Raw genomic sequence first — 16,283 nt, forward strand, 5'->3', positions numbered from 1 at the left:
AGCACAGTGTCAGTTACACAGCAGCTGGAGCAGTGGTTCCCAGCTGGGCTAGACATAGGCACAGTAGCGCCGATTGAGCTAGCATGCTAAAAATAGAAGTGTCACCTCGGCGAGGCAGGCAACAGGACGAGCTAGCCCCCCGAGTACACATGTGGGGTGCTGGGTAGGGTTGTACTTGGAGCGGGTAGCGTATCCCACTGCTTCTGTTTGTAGCATGTTAGCTCGATCCAAGCGACGTCTGTGCGAGATGGAAATTACACCTCTGGCTCGAGTAGAGATGTCCCCTTAGACTTTGAGGAGTGGCCGTTTGGTCATCAGCCGGATGGCTGGCACAGGTCTGTGTTGTTACATGCGGGATGACTCATTCCATGTAGTCTGGGCCGCACTGGGGAGAGGTTCTTTACTATGGAAGAAGAACTCTGAGGACTTAAATCTCTCCCGGCTGCATCTGTAAGATGGGGATAATAATACCTTGTCTGCCAGGAGCCTGGAAGGGCTTAGTTATTATTTGTACAGTGCTTAGAGATCCTCGGATCAAAGGGGCGATACAAGCAGAGCATATTTTAAATTTTGATCTTTAGCTGCCCCCTGGGAAGCATTCATGCTTCAACACAAAAAGATGCCACAATAGTGTCTTAAGAAGGGCAGGGAGAAAAAAAACAGCAATTTCCTTGTCTCTCTTGCTTGCTCATTAGGTTTCTCTCCTCTGCTCTGCCCTTTGTAGATGCACTAGGAGCTGAGAGTTAACAAGCTTCGCAATAAACTCTGGCTTCCTAGACAGCCTCTATTAAGATGGGCGAAAAATGGCTCCTTTGTTCAGAGCTCTCATCAGAGAGTCGAGTCTCTGTCTTTAAACACCTCTGCCTAGCTCGTCTCCCCTCATGAAAACGGACAATGACAAATGGCATTATATCGAAGCAGAGAAATATGCCCACAATGGCTCCGGCAAGCCATAGAGGTCCTCCTTAACTGCGTCTGCCAGGTCTGCTCCCACGTCTCTGGGTGAATGTAGAGCCCCACAGAACCATTAACAGTGTCTCCACATGGTGTCACTGTTCAGATTCAAACTTCAGGGGGTCTCAGAGCCTGGGTTTTCATGATACAAATGGGGGATATTTGGGAAGCTGGGGTCAAGGCCCCGAGTCAAAGTTCCCCCAAGTTGTGATGTGCTCAGGGCTGGGGTTTTGGATGGGGTTCAGCGCCTGGGTCCCCACTTGTATGGAACATGCAGTCCCCTGATTTGCAGGCACATGGGATGCTTCTCATACCCCCAAAGAGAGCAGCGCAGGAACCAGAATTTCCATTTCATGGGAAGTTCCAACATTTTGATGTTTGTTTTTTGTCATGGAACCAAGTGTCAAATTTCAGGAGTTTTCCGTGAAGTGAATGTGGTGGGTGGAGGGGAAGTGAATGTGGGGGGATAAGGGGGAAGTGAATTTTGAGGGTGGGGAGGGGAAGTGCCATTTCAGATCATTCAAAACATTTGGTTTCAATTTTTTAAATGTTTTATTGTATGGTTTCTCCTTTTCGACCTGAGCAGCTAGTCAGAGTTCAGGGCCCTGGGGATGTTCCAGCTGGAAACAGAAACTGATGGTGGCTGGGATTTTCTTGGATGCAGCCTTATTTACAAGAAAGGAACAAAACTCTACATCTCTGAACACAGAAGGACCCAAGAACAAAAGGAGCAGTTTCCGAGCTAACATCCCCCATAATTTTTTAGCCAACATTAGACCTAAAAATGCTCCCTGGCTTTTTCTAAGGTCACACTGGGTTTACAGGCTGCTGCTTGGCTTCCTTGCCTCTCCATCTCTCTGTTCTTATCTGTTCCCAGTTTCTGTCTCTCTCTCTGTCACACACACACACACACACACACACCCCCTCCCTACCCAGAACAATACTCAGCCAAAAGCTCCTGGATGGGTTCACATACACCTTTTGTTTTAGATGGGGGCTTATGCTTACAGTTATGTTAATTAAAGGGCAAATTCACACCTATCAATCTCAATGTGATTTTAATTCAACCCATAACAAGGTTCTCACAGCTTGTAACAATATTATAATTTATAATAAAAAAGCAAAATGCATTGCCAAAGGAAGAATCAGAGAAGATTAGGGTTGGAAGAGATCTCAGGAGGTATCTAGTCCAACCCCCAGCTCAAAGCAGGATCAACACCAACTAAATCAACCCGGCGAGGGCTTTGTCAAGTCAGGCCTTGAAAACCTCTAAGGATGGAGATTCCACCACCTCCCTAGGTAACCCGTTCCAGTGCTTCACCACCCTCCTAGTGAAATAGTGTTTCCTAATATCCAACCTAGACCTCCCCCACTGCAACTTGAGACCATTGCTCCTTTTTCGGTCATCTGCCACCACTGAGAACAGCCGAGCTCCATCCTCTTTGGATCCCCCCTTCAGGTAGTTGAAGGCTGCTATCAAATTCCCCCTCACTCTTCTCTTCTGAAGACTAAACAAGCCCCGTTCCCTCAGCCTCTCCTCGTAAATGATGTGCCCCAGATGCCTGATCATTTTCATTGCCCTCTGCTGGACTCTCTCCAATTTGTCCACATCCTTTCTGTAGTGGAGGTGCAAATACCCATCACATGACACTGGTGGGGCCCCAAAACAGCTACCACCGTCCAGTGCATTCAATTAATAACACATGCAGAGTTTCTGTTTGCAGATCTGTGTACTAAGATGGCAGTAGAAGCACTAAGGGTTATTACCATGGCATTGTAGCTGGTACATTTCCATTTCTTCCAATTGTCGCAGTCTTAGGGAAAATCACCGGGCAATGCCCCAGCCTTTTGCTCCTGGGAATGGAGCACAAACCCAGCATACGCCTTGCTCTGTGTCACACTTGGCCAAGGCAGGTTGCTGCCCGAGGCTGACTTCATGACAAGTCTGTTTTCTCACAGACCTCACCGCTGGGTTTGAACCTGCCATTCCCCTGGGGGCGTCGCTCCGAGGTTCATGGTCAGGCTTGTGGTCAGCACTGACTATGAGGTAGTGTCTCCAATTGCTGGGTTAGAGGTTTCGCCTCTGGCATTGTTCAGTGTGGTTTTCTATCTGGTCACAAGCCAAGTGTGAAGTGAAGGCCTCTTTTGTCTCCTGTAAATAAGGGACCGGCCAGGGTTTTCTTTCAAATGCCTCACAGTGGCCCTTTATAGAAGAAGCCAGTATGGGGCACTCGCACCACTGACCAAAACGTGACCTGGAGTCTACACCAAAGGTTTGTCGAGGCTCAGTGAAAGTGGGGGTCACTTCTTCCCGTTATGCGAGGGGAAGGTGGGAGGACTAGTGCCGCAGATGGCTGGGTCGGCTGCCTGCCATCCTGAGGGCCAGGAAAACACCAGCTACAGTGGACTAGTGTTTGCAATGGAACTGAAGTCCCAGGCCCAGCTGGTGAGCGGCCTGAAGGGCTGGATCTCAGTTCCCCCACTTGGGGAATGAACCGCGGGCCAAGTTGTGGGTTCGACTCCTGCAGCGCAACAGGGTAAGAGAGTCCTAGCGTAGCTCCTGACTCTAGTTAGGGGCCAGGTTATGGATAATTTCACCTCAGGTTAGGTTGGGTTTTCTTGGTCTTTGTCGTAACTCCTCTTCTGAGCCTTTCGAGCTCCGCTCATTTCTTTATTTTCCTGCTCACATCTGAAGATAGCCCCTCTCCCGTTGCAACTGCCCTTAATCTTTGTATCTGCCCCTGGAAAGCCTCTAAAGAGGGATCCAGGAAGATGACCCGCCAGGAGTGGCAGAAGATCCCTAAAAGTGGGGGGGAGGAGCACTGGCACCCAAATTGTGACCCCATCCCCTGCACAGCCCCTTCCCCCCAAGGCCCTGCCCCCATACCGCCCCTTCCCCCCGAGGCCCTACTCCCGTGCCACCCCTTCCCCCAAAGCCCCATCCTTGCGTCACCTCTTCCCCCCAAGGCCCGGCCCCCTGCTCACTCCTCTCCACCCCCTCGCCCCCGTTGCGCCCCCTTACAGCTGTAAAAAAGTAGGAGGGCCATGGTCCCCTGACTCTCCCTTCCAGTGCCCCTGTGGCCCAAAGCCCCAGAGCTCGGTTGACACTGGTTTGACCTCCCCTCAGCTCCACTAAGCTCAGCAGAGTCACTCCTGATTTGTATGAGGCTATGTGAACCAGAGTCAGGCCCTAACGCTGAAAACAAGGATGTAAAGGGATAACTGCAGCTACTGCGCTCTCTGTTGAAAGAGCGATCCCCGGTTTGCATTGTGTCTGACTCTCCGGGTGAGAGTTAACGCTCTTCCCGGTGGATTTACTGCCCTATTGTCAGGCCAGGTTTTAGACAGACAAATTGACACCCAAGCAATGAGTCCTGTGGCATATTAAGTTTCCTGCATGAACAATTTTTGTGTTTCCACCCCCCACCCCATTGCGGGTCTTTGTCGCATAGTGGGGCCTTGGCAGGTTCAGAGGTACAAGTGGCCCCTCTACCAGCCTGTACACGAGTCTGGTAGCTCCCAAGAGCTGTCGAGGCCAGTTAAGGCTGCTTCCGGGGAAAACTGGCTTTCTTTACTAGTGCAACACCAACCCTGTGCTCAGCATGACCCAATAGTTACAGTCCCTGCCATGAATAGCTTCAATCTCAGCTAGGAAGTGGAGGAGCTGGGGTTGCATCAGGAAGCCCCGTTGGGTTATAATTTGGTGGTGGCGTGTTGACGTCTAGAGAGCATCATGGAAGAAGAAGGGTGGAGGTTGGGTGAACTCTAACAGGGACGTTCTGTGCGGGGACAGCCCGGAGAAAGGAGCGGAGACGGGAGCGGGAGAAGGACACAAACAGACACCGGAGGTGGGGGTGTTGGCAGAGCAGCGGTGGCGGGCAGCAGGAGCTTTGTCTGATGTGATCCTGGGAGCAGGGCAAGCTTCGTTGTGTGGATTGTCCCGGAGGGGTAACTCTTGTGCAGAGGATGGTGCCCATTCCCGGATTAGTTCCTTGTCTACACTCGCACGGCTTTGCTGGTCGAGTCGCACCAGTGTAGCTACACCAGCAAACCCTACTAGCGGAGACGCAGTTTATTCCAGAAAAGAGTTCTCTTGTCATTATAGCTTATACCATTTCCCCAGACACAATAAGCGATCCCAGCAGAAGGTCTTTGTCCACTAGTGCTGCACCTACACTAGAGACTTGGCCAGCTAGGGTGGTGGGGTTTTTTCACTTCTAACCAATTTAGCTATGGCATAGACCTGCATCATGCCACATATCCGTGGGCAGCTGTTCTGCAAACACAGCAAAGGCCTTTGGCGAGGACGCTGGGGCAAAGTCAAGGGCCCGGCACGCGCTCCATACTCCTAGGAGGACAGCAGCTGGCTTTCTGCTGGGACACTCAGGAGCATTTCCATTCACAGTGGAGTCACCAGCCTCAAAGGGTTTCAGCCGGAGCTGCCTTTACTCACGCCGCCACGCGCGAAGTGAGAAACGCACCGTGACTTTTATCCAGAATGGTCAAGTGTTTCCAGTTGTCCTTCTCTGCTGGAACTCAGGGAAGGCGGACAGGACAAAGGGAGTGGAGGGATAGCTCAGTGGTTTGAGCATTGGCCTGCTAAACCCAGGGTTGTGAGTTCAATCCTTGAGGGGGCCATTTAGGGATCGGGGGCAAAAATTGGGGTTTGGTCCTGCTTTGAGCAGGGGGTTTGGACTAGATGGCCTCCTGAGGCCCCTTCCAACCCTGATAGTCTATGAGTGAGCTTAAGTGGTTAGAACAGAGGACTGGGAGACAGGACTCCCGTGTTTCCTTTCTTGGCCTGTGAACTTGGGTCAAGTCACTTTAACCGCTCTGGGCCTCAGTTTCCCCATCGGCGAAACTGAGGCTCTTGGCCAAAGAGCACACAATGGAGATGAAATCAGCGTTTGGTGTAAGTGAGTCGTTGGTGCAAAGACTCACTGGGATGGGCCAAGTGCATCCTGTGTGTCAGTCTGCGGGGCTGAACAGAGTCACATTAGCAGTAAATGTTCCCTGGTAACACTGCACAGTCCAAAAGTCTGCTGGGTATTTTCCCTGAGAGGCCTTAAAACACGGAAATGCTCATCCCGATGCCGGGGATGCGGCATCCGTGCTGACACTTAACCCAGCAAATTAGCAGAGGGCTCAGTCTGTGGTGCTAATAATTACCAGGAGTTATTAATACCACCCAGGCTCACAGTCACTGCTGATCTTTCCCAGTCACCTTGGCCCGTACTCATGTAAACAGCTGTCACGATGGCCCCGTCAGCCCGGCCTCTGGCACGCAGCGCAATGGAGAGGGGACGAGCAACTGCATCTTTCTAAGCAGCTGGATGACACAGTGACCCAGGTCTGGACACAAAAGCCAGCCCCAAGCTGCGGGAGAGAGGGGGCTTGGCAGCCATCCAGGGACCTGTGCAAAGGAGTTCCAGCCTGGGAAGGGAGCGAAGCTGCCCCGGTCGGCAGGACGGGCTGCTCTCTTTTAGGGGTGGCTCTGGCACCTGTTGGGAGATGCAGCAGAGCGTTGCTGTGATTGAACGGAGCTAGAATGACACATGTCTGTCCCCAGCTGGACTGGACGGAGCCCTCCCCCAGCCGGCAGCCCCTGCAGCATGAGGCTCGCTTTGATGAGAGATTTCAGCTAGTGGACCCAAGCAGTTTTGTAGCCTCTGGCACCGTTCACTGCCTTTGCAAGGTAGTCCAGAGACGGCCCAGGAAGCAGAATCCTCTCTGCACAGATATCACCCCCGCTCTCCTGCCACTGAGCTCTGCTACAGTCCCTGGTCGAAGGCTTCCTGGGCCATTCTGCTGGCTGCTAAGCCTGGCCCTGGAGCACTTTGGACTGTGGTCCCTGAAACTGAGCAGGGCCGGGGCTGGCCGGCAGAACCAGTGGGGAAAATCAACAAACCCGCTTTCTGCCGGAAACCGCGGCTCGGTCAAACCCGAAACCCATCAGACGTTGCGTCGATTTCAGTGACATTTCAATTCAGATAAAAACTGGGGAAAGGCGCATTCGGACAGGGTCCAAACAGGCCGGTTCAAATGAACCATTTCAATGGCTCGGTTTGGAACAACTCTTGGTTCCGTTTTTTATTTTGTGCTGTATCACATACGGTGAAACATCAAAAGTCCAAATCAACACAAAACATTTGATTTTTTATTTTTTTTGGTCAAAACAAAACATTTTGATTAACCCGATTTCCCCCTCCTCCAGCAAGCTCCCCCGGCCAGAGCTTGGCTGGGAGACCTCCAAGGAAAACCCACGATGCAAGAGTTCTAGGGATTTATTTTTTGGTTGCTCTTTCCACAGAACAGGTGGTGAAGTATGTCCCTGCATAGCGCTGCTGGGCGGGCCACTCCAGGTCCCTTGTGCTTGTTAAAAATCCTACTGGATTTGTCCCAGCACTGACACAAGTATCCTAGACAAATTCCATTTTGGGTGATTCCGTTCTGCCTCCTCTGTGCTTCCTACTGGATATGGCATCCTTCACTTCCTTGTAGTGTTACTTTGTGCATTTATACACTGCCGTGCCCCACTCCAGAGGCAGCTGCATTTCGGTGGTTCCTGTATGTGTCATTTGAAAAGTGATTTGGGAGGATATCTCTGTTATTAAAGCCCAATGCACAAATCAATCCAAACTTCTGAGCCATTCAATTCAGAACTCAATTTCAGCGTGTAACACCCCGGTGGTAATTCAGCAGCTACTCTTCTTTTCAAAGGGGCACGTTTGAGGACATAGGGAAAATAATTGGCTGTCCCATGGTTTGTGATGTGCTTGTCTCTTCCAATTGCCAGTGTTTACTTTTAGGCAGATTATGGGCTTCTCTCTGAGGAGGAAGAATCAGCTTTCATTGATGGTGTTTTGTTTTGCTTTGAATTGTTTTCCATGAATTACAGCATATTGAAAACTGACCTTCTCCTTCAGAGCATCGTTGTGGGTCCACACCCCGTTGTGCTTGGCACTGTACAGATATGCCGTATGAGAGCATCCCGTCCTCAAAGAGCTTTCAGGTGAAACAGGCAAGACACAAGGGGAGAAGGGCTAAGCCCATTGAAGCCAATGGGAGTTTTGCCACTGATGACAGTGGGTCAGGATTTCCCGCAACAGCTGGATGAGACCAAAAAGGCCTTGGCAGGGGTGGAGTAGGATGGGGTAGCAAAATATAATAGGATGCTTTAGCCCAGGCCAGCCGTGAGTACCCTTGTTGTCTCCAGTGATTGCCGTGGGTATCTTAGGAGAACCTATTCTCAAGCATGAGGATTGGTCAGTTTCAGCCTCAGTGTGGGATCCCTCCAAGCAGTGAAGGGTTTTGCTCTGGGGCAGACATTTCCCCCCAGCTCGTCTGTACCTTTGGCCTATGGGAGTGACGTTCTTCCTCCGCTCCCCTTCCAGATGCAGCAGCTGTAGACATGGACCCGTTTGATGGGCAGACGTTGGCTGAGGCACTGAAGTGGTACCTCCACGATCTCCCGTGCCCTGTGATCCACCCAGCAATATACAGCGAATTAATCTACACTGCTCAAGGTAATCACCCCATTTGCTTTGCCTGGCTGCTTTATGGGCGGTGGGGTTCTTCGAGCTTCATCATGGGAAGGCTTGGTAAACGGGCCATCACTGCATCTCGTGATCAGTCGCTGGTGCTACTGAATATAACTCGATCTGGAGTGAGTGGCGGGGTCCACATCTGGATCCAGACTGGGCTTAGGTTGAAGGGCTGGAGTTCAGGTGTGTGGTTAAGCCAGATCTAGGGCTCGAATCAGTATCCGATTAGACAGTGTCAGACTTCCTCTAGCTTCTCTAGCGGCGTGTGGATTTCAGGCAAGCGTGGGGGAAATCTCATGAGATCAGTTGTTCCCCTGAGAATTCCACTATCCTCCACTGCATCTAATGTCAGTCCCTCTAGTTTAGGATCCCCCCTGATCCAGAAGAGTTAGGGGTGGGTTTGGATCTGGCGGTTCCCTGAAATGTATAGCAGATTCCATCCATGGAGAAAGGGCAGCAATGCGTCTCCAGGTAATGCTCTTCAGGGAGAATTTCCTTCTCAGGTTTCCTTCTCTCTCCTATGCTTGAGAAAAACACAGAGATGTATTTTAATGACCCCAAGAGGTTGGGATAAAGACTTAATGTCTCGTCCCAAGCACAGCGGCACCCCCTCCCATCCCACTGGGCTAATGGATCAGGAAAGATGCCCTCACTGAATCACCCTTGCTTCTACCCTGTGGGCATCTCACAGTTCTTTAGAGGTCTCCCTCTAAGAAGCCTAATAAACCCAGCTGATTGAAGTCAGTCTTGCTTAGCGTGTGATAGCTGAGAAGGAGCTGAGATGAGGTGCCGTGGCTGCAGGGCAGGCTGCATTGCCAAGGTTTCCGTCCCAGTAAATTGTCCCGATGTAATCCATCCTCAGCAGTAGAGTTGAGAGGCCCCATCTGAGATCAGGCCCCCCTTGGGCTAGGCATTGCACATACGCAGAGTGCATGTATCGAGAGCCATGGTAGACAGTCCCTGCCCTGGAGAGGTTATAATCGAAAGAGACGAGACAGACAAATGGTGACCAGAAGGGAGCAGTAGTATCCCCGTTTCAAAGGAAGTTCAGGGAAACCAAGTGACTTGCCCAGGGTCACCCGGGAAAAGAAAGGGATTGAACCCCAACCACCCGACTCCCATTCGCTTTCCCGTTCCCAGTTGCTGCTTTCATCCTCTGGCCACTCCAGTTTACTTGAGCCGTGGCTTCCTGTTAGCCTACACACCGAAGAAGCTGAATCTCAAAATGAGCAGAACACATTGCTTCCCCCATCCTCCCTTCCTAACAGGCATCATCAGGCTTTGTCCCTGTCTCCCAGTCCATAATAATCTCTTCAAGCGGCTATTCGTAATGATCCAACTGCCGGGGATGGATGGAGCGCATGGAAACACCCACCTCAAGTGTTAGATCAAGGTCAAGAAATCGATTGCCATTAAAAGCGACATCCCCACCGCCCCTCCCTGCCTCATCCATCATTTGTCACGCCGCCGGCGACCTCTCGACCCGCTGGCATGGAAGAGCCTTTAGGAAAGCACACACCTCCCCGGAGCCCGTAGTCCCTGCTGTATCCATCACTGGGATGACATTGGGGGATGGACGCAATTGGCAGTCGCCTGCTGGTAAAACATTAAATAGCCACGGAGAGCCCTTCACCCGAAGAAGCATCGGTTTCTCTTTAGATTCGTTCTTCAGTCCTGGGTGGATGCCCTTCCTTATTGCAGCCAGTCTGTGAAAGAGAATAGACTCTAAGCCAGGTGCAAAGCAGCTACTTGCTATTGGCCTAGCTGCTTAGTTACATGTATCGTTGAGATTTAGAGGTAATAATGGGCCAAATCCACCCCTGCTGTCAGTGGAGTTACCCCAGGGATGACTGTGGTTCACCACTAGCCTTTCGTCCCAAAGGAGCCCAGAGTGCTATACCAACAGAGATCAACACATTACATCTCTGGATCACTTCGCACACGGCTGAAATGCAGCCACCTCTGGGGCGGGACAGCAGGCAGGCAGAATGCACTCCAGTTTAGGGCAGGAAGCAAACACTGCGCAGCCCTTTAGGAAAGGGCAGTGACAAAACAAGCACCAATCCAAACCACTGCCATGATTTTGTCTTGTTTCCCTTCTCCGTTGCATCGTCTGTTGCCCAAGGGAGGCCCCAGTGCTGCAAACCCTCCCTCCTGGGACTAGTTCCGTTCAAGTCAGGCGTACAGGCTATTCGCGTAAGGAAGGTGTTTTCGGAATCAGGGCCTCCGACTGTAAACTCGGCAAGGCAGCGACTGAGTGGCCAACCGGCGGCTGGTGTCAGCTGTCGTAGCTCCATTAAAGTCTAGCGAGCTAGGAGAGTTGACACCAGCTCCAGATCTGTGCCTTTACTGCTGAAAAGCAGCAAGAGATCGGCACTAAGAACAGAAATGATCGCTCTAAAACTAACCGGCACAAACCACGCCCAGCCTGCACCACCCAAGGCCTCATGGGGACGCTTCCAGTAGGATTTTCAGCAGGGTTTCTTTGTTTCCTTTTTAATCTCAATTGAAAAGAAAGGGTTAAAGGAACCTGAAAGCGTATTGAGGAATCAGGCGCATATGGTATCTCCCCCGCCCGTCATCCACCATCCCTGTCCCCAACACACAACTCCCTCCGAAACAGCCACATGGACAGCAACAACTTTAGCATGACTAACAATTGCAGCCACTGCAGATGTGCTCCGTCCGGCAGCTTTTCGCAGACATTCAGTAAATGCAAGGGGGCCGACGGTACTGAGTCGACAGGCCAGTTGTTTGGCTGTATGACGGTATGGGGCTAGGTTGGCTGTGTTTTTCTGAGTCTCATGGGTCAATCGAGCCGTCAAGCTGAGAACACGGGAGAGGCCCCCATCAGATGCAGAGCAAAGAGGAAAACTGGTGACGGGGGGAAACTGGGTCTTCCGCTGATGACCCAACTTGTTGCAGAGGGCCCTGTGTGTTGTGCCTACCTCTGGCTCGATCCTGGGCTCCAGTGGATGTAGTGTGGAAGGGGTGGGGTCTTGGGTCAGGCCAAAACCAAGACAGGCCATGATGTTCAGCTCTGAATCCGAGCTCCCTCAGAGGCAGGGAGATTTTCAGACCTGCCGAATCAGGTGGGTCATTCCCCAGGAAGGCTTGGGCTCCTCAAACTTTAGGATATCCTGTCCTTCCAAGGGACTAGCCACAAACTCCAGTGCAGAGAATCGCAGGCCCCCTGCCAGCTGCTGGAGTGTCTCGGGTGGGCACTGTGCTTCTCAGAGGGACAGGACATGTTCTCCGCTGGCTCAGGGGCTGCTGATGGAGAGGGGGCATTGCCCTTTCTGGGATATCCAGCACCAGCAGGGGTGCTAGGCCCAGTCACTCCTTGCACTCCGCGGGGTGCGAATATGCCAGGCCTGCAACTGAGTCCTCAAACAGACACCATAGTCGAGGATGGGGATTGAACCCAGGGACTTCAACACCAGAAATCACAGGCCTCGCCCACTTGCACTAAGGAGGAGCTCTCTCTGCAATGGGGACGTAGCAGGCTGCTATTGTCTGTCGGCCCAGCCACTAAGAGACAGGAGCACACCCAGCAGGCCAGTGGAGCACACAAGGACTGAAAGGCTGCAGCAGCCTACTGGGTGAGGGAAGGCTCCTTGCTCCCTTACCCTGGCTTCCCCTCCTGCAGATCCGTGCAGAAACCAGCCCAGCTGAGCTATGGAATCCGGGAGTCTGGTGGTGCTTCTACGGCAGGCAGTGGTAGAATTCCTAAATAATCCTCTCCCATGACATGAGTCATAACAAACAAGCTCTCCGCATACCGGGGCTGAGGCATTTCACAATCCCCCAGCATCCGAGTGCTGTTCCTTTGGATTGCGCACCACAGTCAACCAAGCCAAACACCGCGAGTTTCCACCCAGCAGCAAAGAATCTAAGCGCTGCCCTTGGGCAGAGACGTGAAACCACAGCCACTTGTGCCCGTCTCCGGTGGTTATCGGGGCAGAAGCTAGAGATCCCTCAGCAGTCCTTGGAAAATACCCCTGGGATAAGCCCAACACGCCTTCCCTCAGCGAAGCCAGCTAATGTCCAAGGATGCAAGTGAGCTGAGCCTGCATCGCCGGCATCTAGCCCTTTGCCTTGAGAGTTACACGCCCTGGAGAAACTAATTCTCTTCTGCCCTAGAAGTAAAGAATAGTCAGGAAAATCAGAGCAGAAGGCCTGGTTAGGATCTGAATCTGGACTTTCTAGTCCATCCCATTGCAGGGGCAGGAGCAAACGTCCGGAAGTGTTCAGAACCGGGACTCTTGGTTAAGGACCTTTTCTCATAGGACTGATCCTCTGCTGGAGTGACACGTGACTGAGCAAGCAGAGCTCCTCAGGGCTTGGGTCCTGAGTTCTAATCCCTGAATCCTGAAGTCTTCACTCACTTTTTACTCCTTGAGGCAAAAATTTGCACTGACTTCAGTGCAAGATTTTTCCTGAGCGAAGGCTGATGACTGCAGGATTTACTCCTTAGCAAACGCTTGGCAGGGCGGGCTTGACTTGCTGGCCTCTGGGACGGGTACATGTGTGTCTCCTAAATAACGGCGCCCAGTGACAAAACCAATGGCACGTCTGAGAAATTCACCCTTCGCTGAAGGCAGGAGTGAGGCTCTAACCTTATCTGTCCTGGAAGGAAGCACAAATACAGATGGAAAAGGCAGTAAGCCGTGTCCATACACCACTGCACAGCCCTCGTCTTCTCTCTCGTCCATAGGCACCAGAACGGGTGGCATTGCCTCAAACGCCGAAAGGCTCTAGGCGCAGAGCCGGTGTGCCCTGGCCATGCCAGAAGTCCCAGTGGCTGCCAGGTCCCTGAGCTTCAGGCCAAGGAAGAAAGCATTATTACAACATTTTAGCTCGAGTGCCTGGGAAGGTTTTACTGTAATCTAGTCAACTTTTGGCTTTATATGGGCGTAGAAAAACCTCTGCTTTTTAGCTCAGGATGTTGGAAGCCCCTTTCGGTCTCTGCAAGCGTTTTTGGCCTGCATTGGATTGTTACAGGTTAGGTTTTATTTGAATTTTTCATTCAAGCAACCGGCCAAGTGCTTATAACTGGGAAGGTCCAGGCAGGCAGAAATCTTCAGTTCATCCAGCAGCCAGGCTGGGCTCCAAAGACCTTCTAAGTGATTTCTAAGAGAGAGAAAGCAGGGCCAACACCAAAGAGCAGAATTTCTTCTTTCGGTTTATAAACCCCCACCAGTTTATCTGAGCACCTTGCACACGGGAGTGAATTTATCCCCACCACACCAGTGTGAGGTTGGGAATTGTTATCTCCAGTTCACAGGTGGGGAACGGAGACACAACGTGACTTGTCCCACCTCACGCAGAGTCTGGGATAGAGATGAGAATTGGACCTTGGACTCCCAAATCTCAGTCCAGTCCTCCTCCGCCTCTACTGTAAGGGGATCTTTAGCATGGAAACCCTCACTGTGAGCAGGCAGAGCGAGCTAGCTAGCTGTCTGTGTGGCGAATATTATTTCTATTGTGGTCGCATCTAAAACATACTGGCTGCTTGCCAAAAGGATAGGAAGACCCGGTCCCTGCCCAGAAGAACTGATAATCCCACGATGGTGTTTCTAAGGGATCTATCAGCTGGGGACCTAAAGCGCTCTGGAATCCGTTACCTGGAGCAGCATGGCTCCGGACGCCCACATGCAGGCCAGGTAGGAGGGTGCTTTAACCCATCTCCAAGCAGTGGCTAGGGTGGCCTTCCCCAGCAGTGGAATTTCATGAGCTTATAACAAAAGATTCAGGCTCGGACAGCTTAAAAATGGTGCCTCCAGCCCCCCTCTAAGCACCTTCCCCCTTGTTTTGGGCTGTCTGTGATCTTGTACACTCCAGCCAGCTTGAATTCAACCCTATCCTTTACCCAGGGTGGAAAATCTAGACGCGGACAAAGCCCTACGGGGGTACCGTGGGGAACTGTCTTGTACTGACAGGGGCTGGGCGGGATGACCTCGCAGTGCTTTCCCGTCGTTTGTGCATCACGCCCTTGAGTGCTGTATTAGGATGAGCAAGTGAAGCTGTGTACGAGGATTTAACAAGCAAAGACTTAAAAATCAAAGGGCAAACATTGCAAGTCTTTGCGGGGGCAGTGTAGCCAAGTGGGTACAGCACTGGGCCTCAGGAGACCTGGGGTCTTATTGCCAGCTCGGCCACTGACCCACTGGGTGACCTTTTGCAGGTCACTTTCCCGCCCCATGCCTCAGTTTCCCCATCTTTAAATGGGGGTAACGATCCTGCCCTCCTCATTAAAGCGCTGGAAGATCGGGAGATGAACGGCGCTAGATAAGAGCTGGTGAGTATCCGTATAGATCCCCTTTTGCTCAGCCCTTACTTCTCAGCGTGCGTTTTGCCTGGCCAAACGCTGAGTCAGAATCTCAGCACTGTCCCTGCAGCTTCCGAAGGCCAGATGTGCAGAGGAAGTCACACCCCCACGTGGCTGTTGTACCAGATGTTCTGGGGCTGCAACGCCCCATCAACCAGTCGGATCCATCTAGTTCACAGTGCCTTCAGTCTCCCCACTGGCTCTTGCAATGGGCTGAGGGCCACACACACCTCAGACCTGCCTGCTCTGCCCATGAGCACGGCCCCTTGCCAAAGCGTTCGGAGCAGAGCAGCCAGGGAGCTGGCCCTTAGCTCAGGCTATGGAAGCACATGCTCCGAGCTCCAGAAGGCTAGGGTGACCATCCGTCACATTTTTTAAGGAACAGTCCCATTTTGGGGGACTTTTTCTTAGATTGGTGCCTATTACCCCCCACCCCCGGCCCGTTTTTTCACAGTTGCTATCTGGTCTCCCTACAGAAGGCCCACGTTTAGTTCCCCACAGGCCGGCTCTCTAGAAGGGTCCTGGCAGCCGGAAAGAACTTCCCTCTGCTCAGTGCAAAGCCCTGAGTTATGGCTGTGCTGTGCCTGTTGTCTGGTTTTTCTGGCAGCTCTGTTTCTTGGTGACTGTGGGCGAGTTTATTAACCTGTGGAAGTGCCTCCGAGAGCATCCCGAATCTCCTGTACGGGGGGAGTTACTCAGAGTGATTGTTCCTGGGGGAGGCGACAGAGCAGCCGTGGGCCCAGATTCCCAGAGCTATTTCGGTGTCTAACTCCCCCTGAAATGAAGGCAAGGTAGACACCTAAACACCTTTATGCACCTGGGCCTGGCTATGCAAGGGCACGCCTGCGCTGGAAACCACTGAGACCCTCATTCAGCATCTAGGCAGGCAAAGCACAGGCCGGTTAATCTGTTAGGGTTAATGGTAGCAGCCATTGACAGATGGGGCTTGCGGGGGTAGACGAGGCCAATGCCAGTTGTGGTTGGTTACCACCGAGTTCTGGGATGGGGCCAGGTCTCCACGTGGGGCGAGTCAGCTCTCACCGCAACGCCTCTCGGTAGTAATTATCTCTGTTGGCAGAGCAGCCTGGATCGCTTGGCACTAGGCGCCAGCCACCAATGTGTTTGAATACGGCTGTGTGGAAATGTCTACGCTTAGGAGCAAAGACAGTAGGCTGCTCTTACAGGACGGGGGACTCTATCCTGGGGAGCAGTGACGGACAACGGTTTGGGGGTTGTGGCGGAGAATCAGCTGAACGTGAGCTCCCGGGGCCAAAAGAGCTAATGCCCCCCTGGGAGGCATAAACAGATAGATCTCGTGTAGGAGCAGAGAGGTGATTTTACCTCTGGATGTAGCGCCGGTGGCAATCCTGGGCCCGGTTCTGGTGCCCACCATTCAAAGAGAATGTAAATGAACTGGAGACGGTAGGGAGAAGAGCCATGATATGATTAAAGGA

At 52.2% G+C, this 16,283-nt stretch overlaps 1 protein-coding gene across 1 annotated transcript in view; it reads left to right on the top strand.

Moving 5' to 3' along the window:
• LOC311524969 (phosphatidylinositol 3-kinase regulatory subunit alpha-like) overlaps positions 1-16,283 on the top strand; it is a gene marked incomplete at its 3' end in the record, with an annotated part of 182,176 nt that overhangs the window by 136,951 nt on the left and 28,942 nt on the right. The window contains exon 5 of the mRNA XM_084636640.1: positions 8,349-8,480. Coding sequence (XP_084492766.1) covers positions 8,349-8,480 — 132 coding nt within the window. The remainder of the gene's footprint in view (positions 1-8,348; positions 8,481-16,283) is intronic.

Source organism: Lepidochelys olivacea, assembly GCF_965140295.1.
Source record: "Lepidochelys olivacea isolate rLepOli2 genome assembly, chromosome: 8".
Taxonomy (NCBI): Eukaryota; Metazoa; Chordata; order Testudines; family Cheloniidae; genus Lepidochelys; species Lepidochelys olivacea.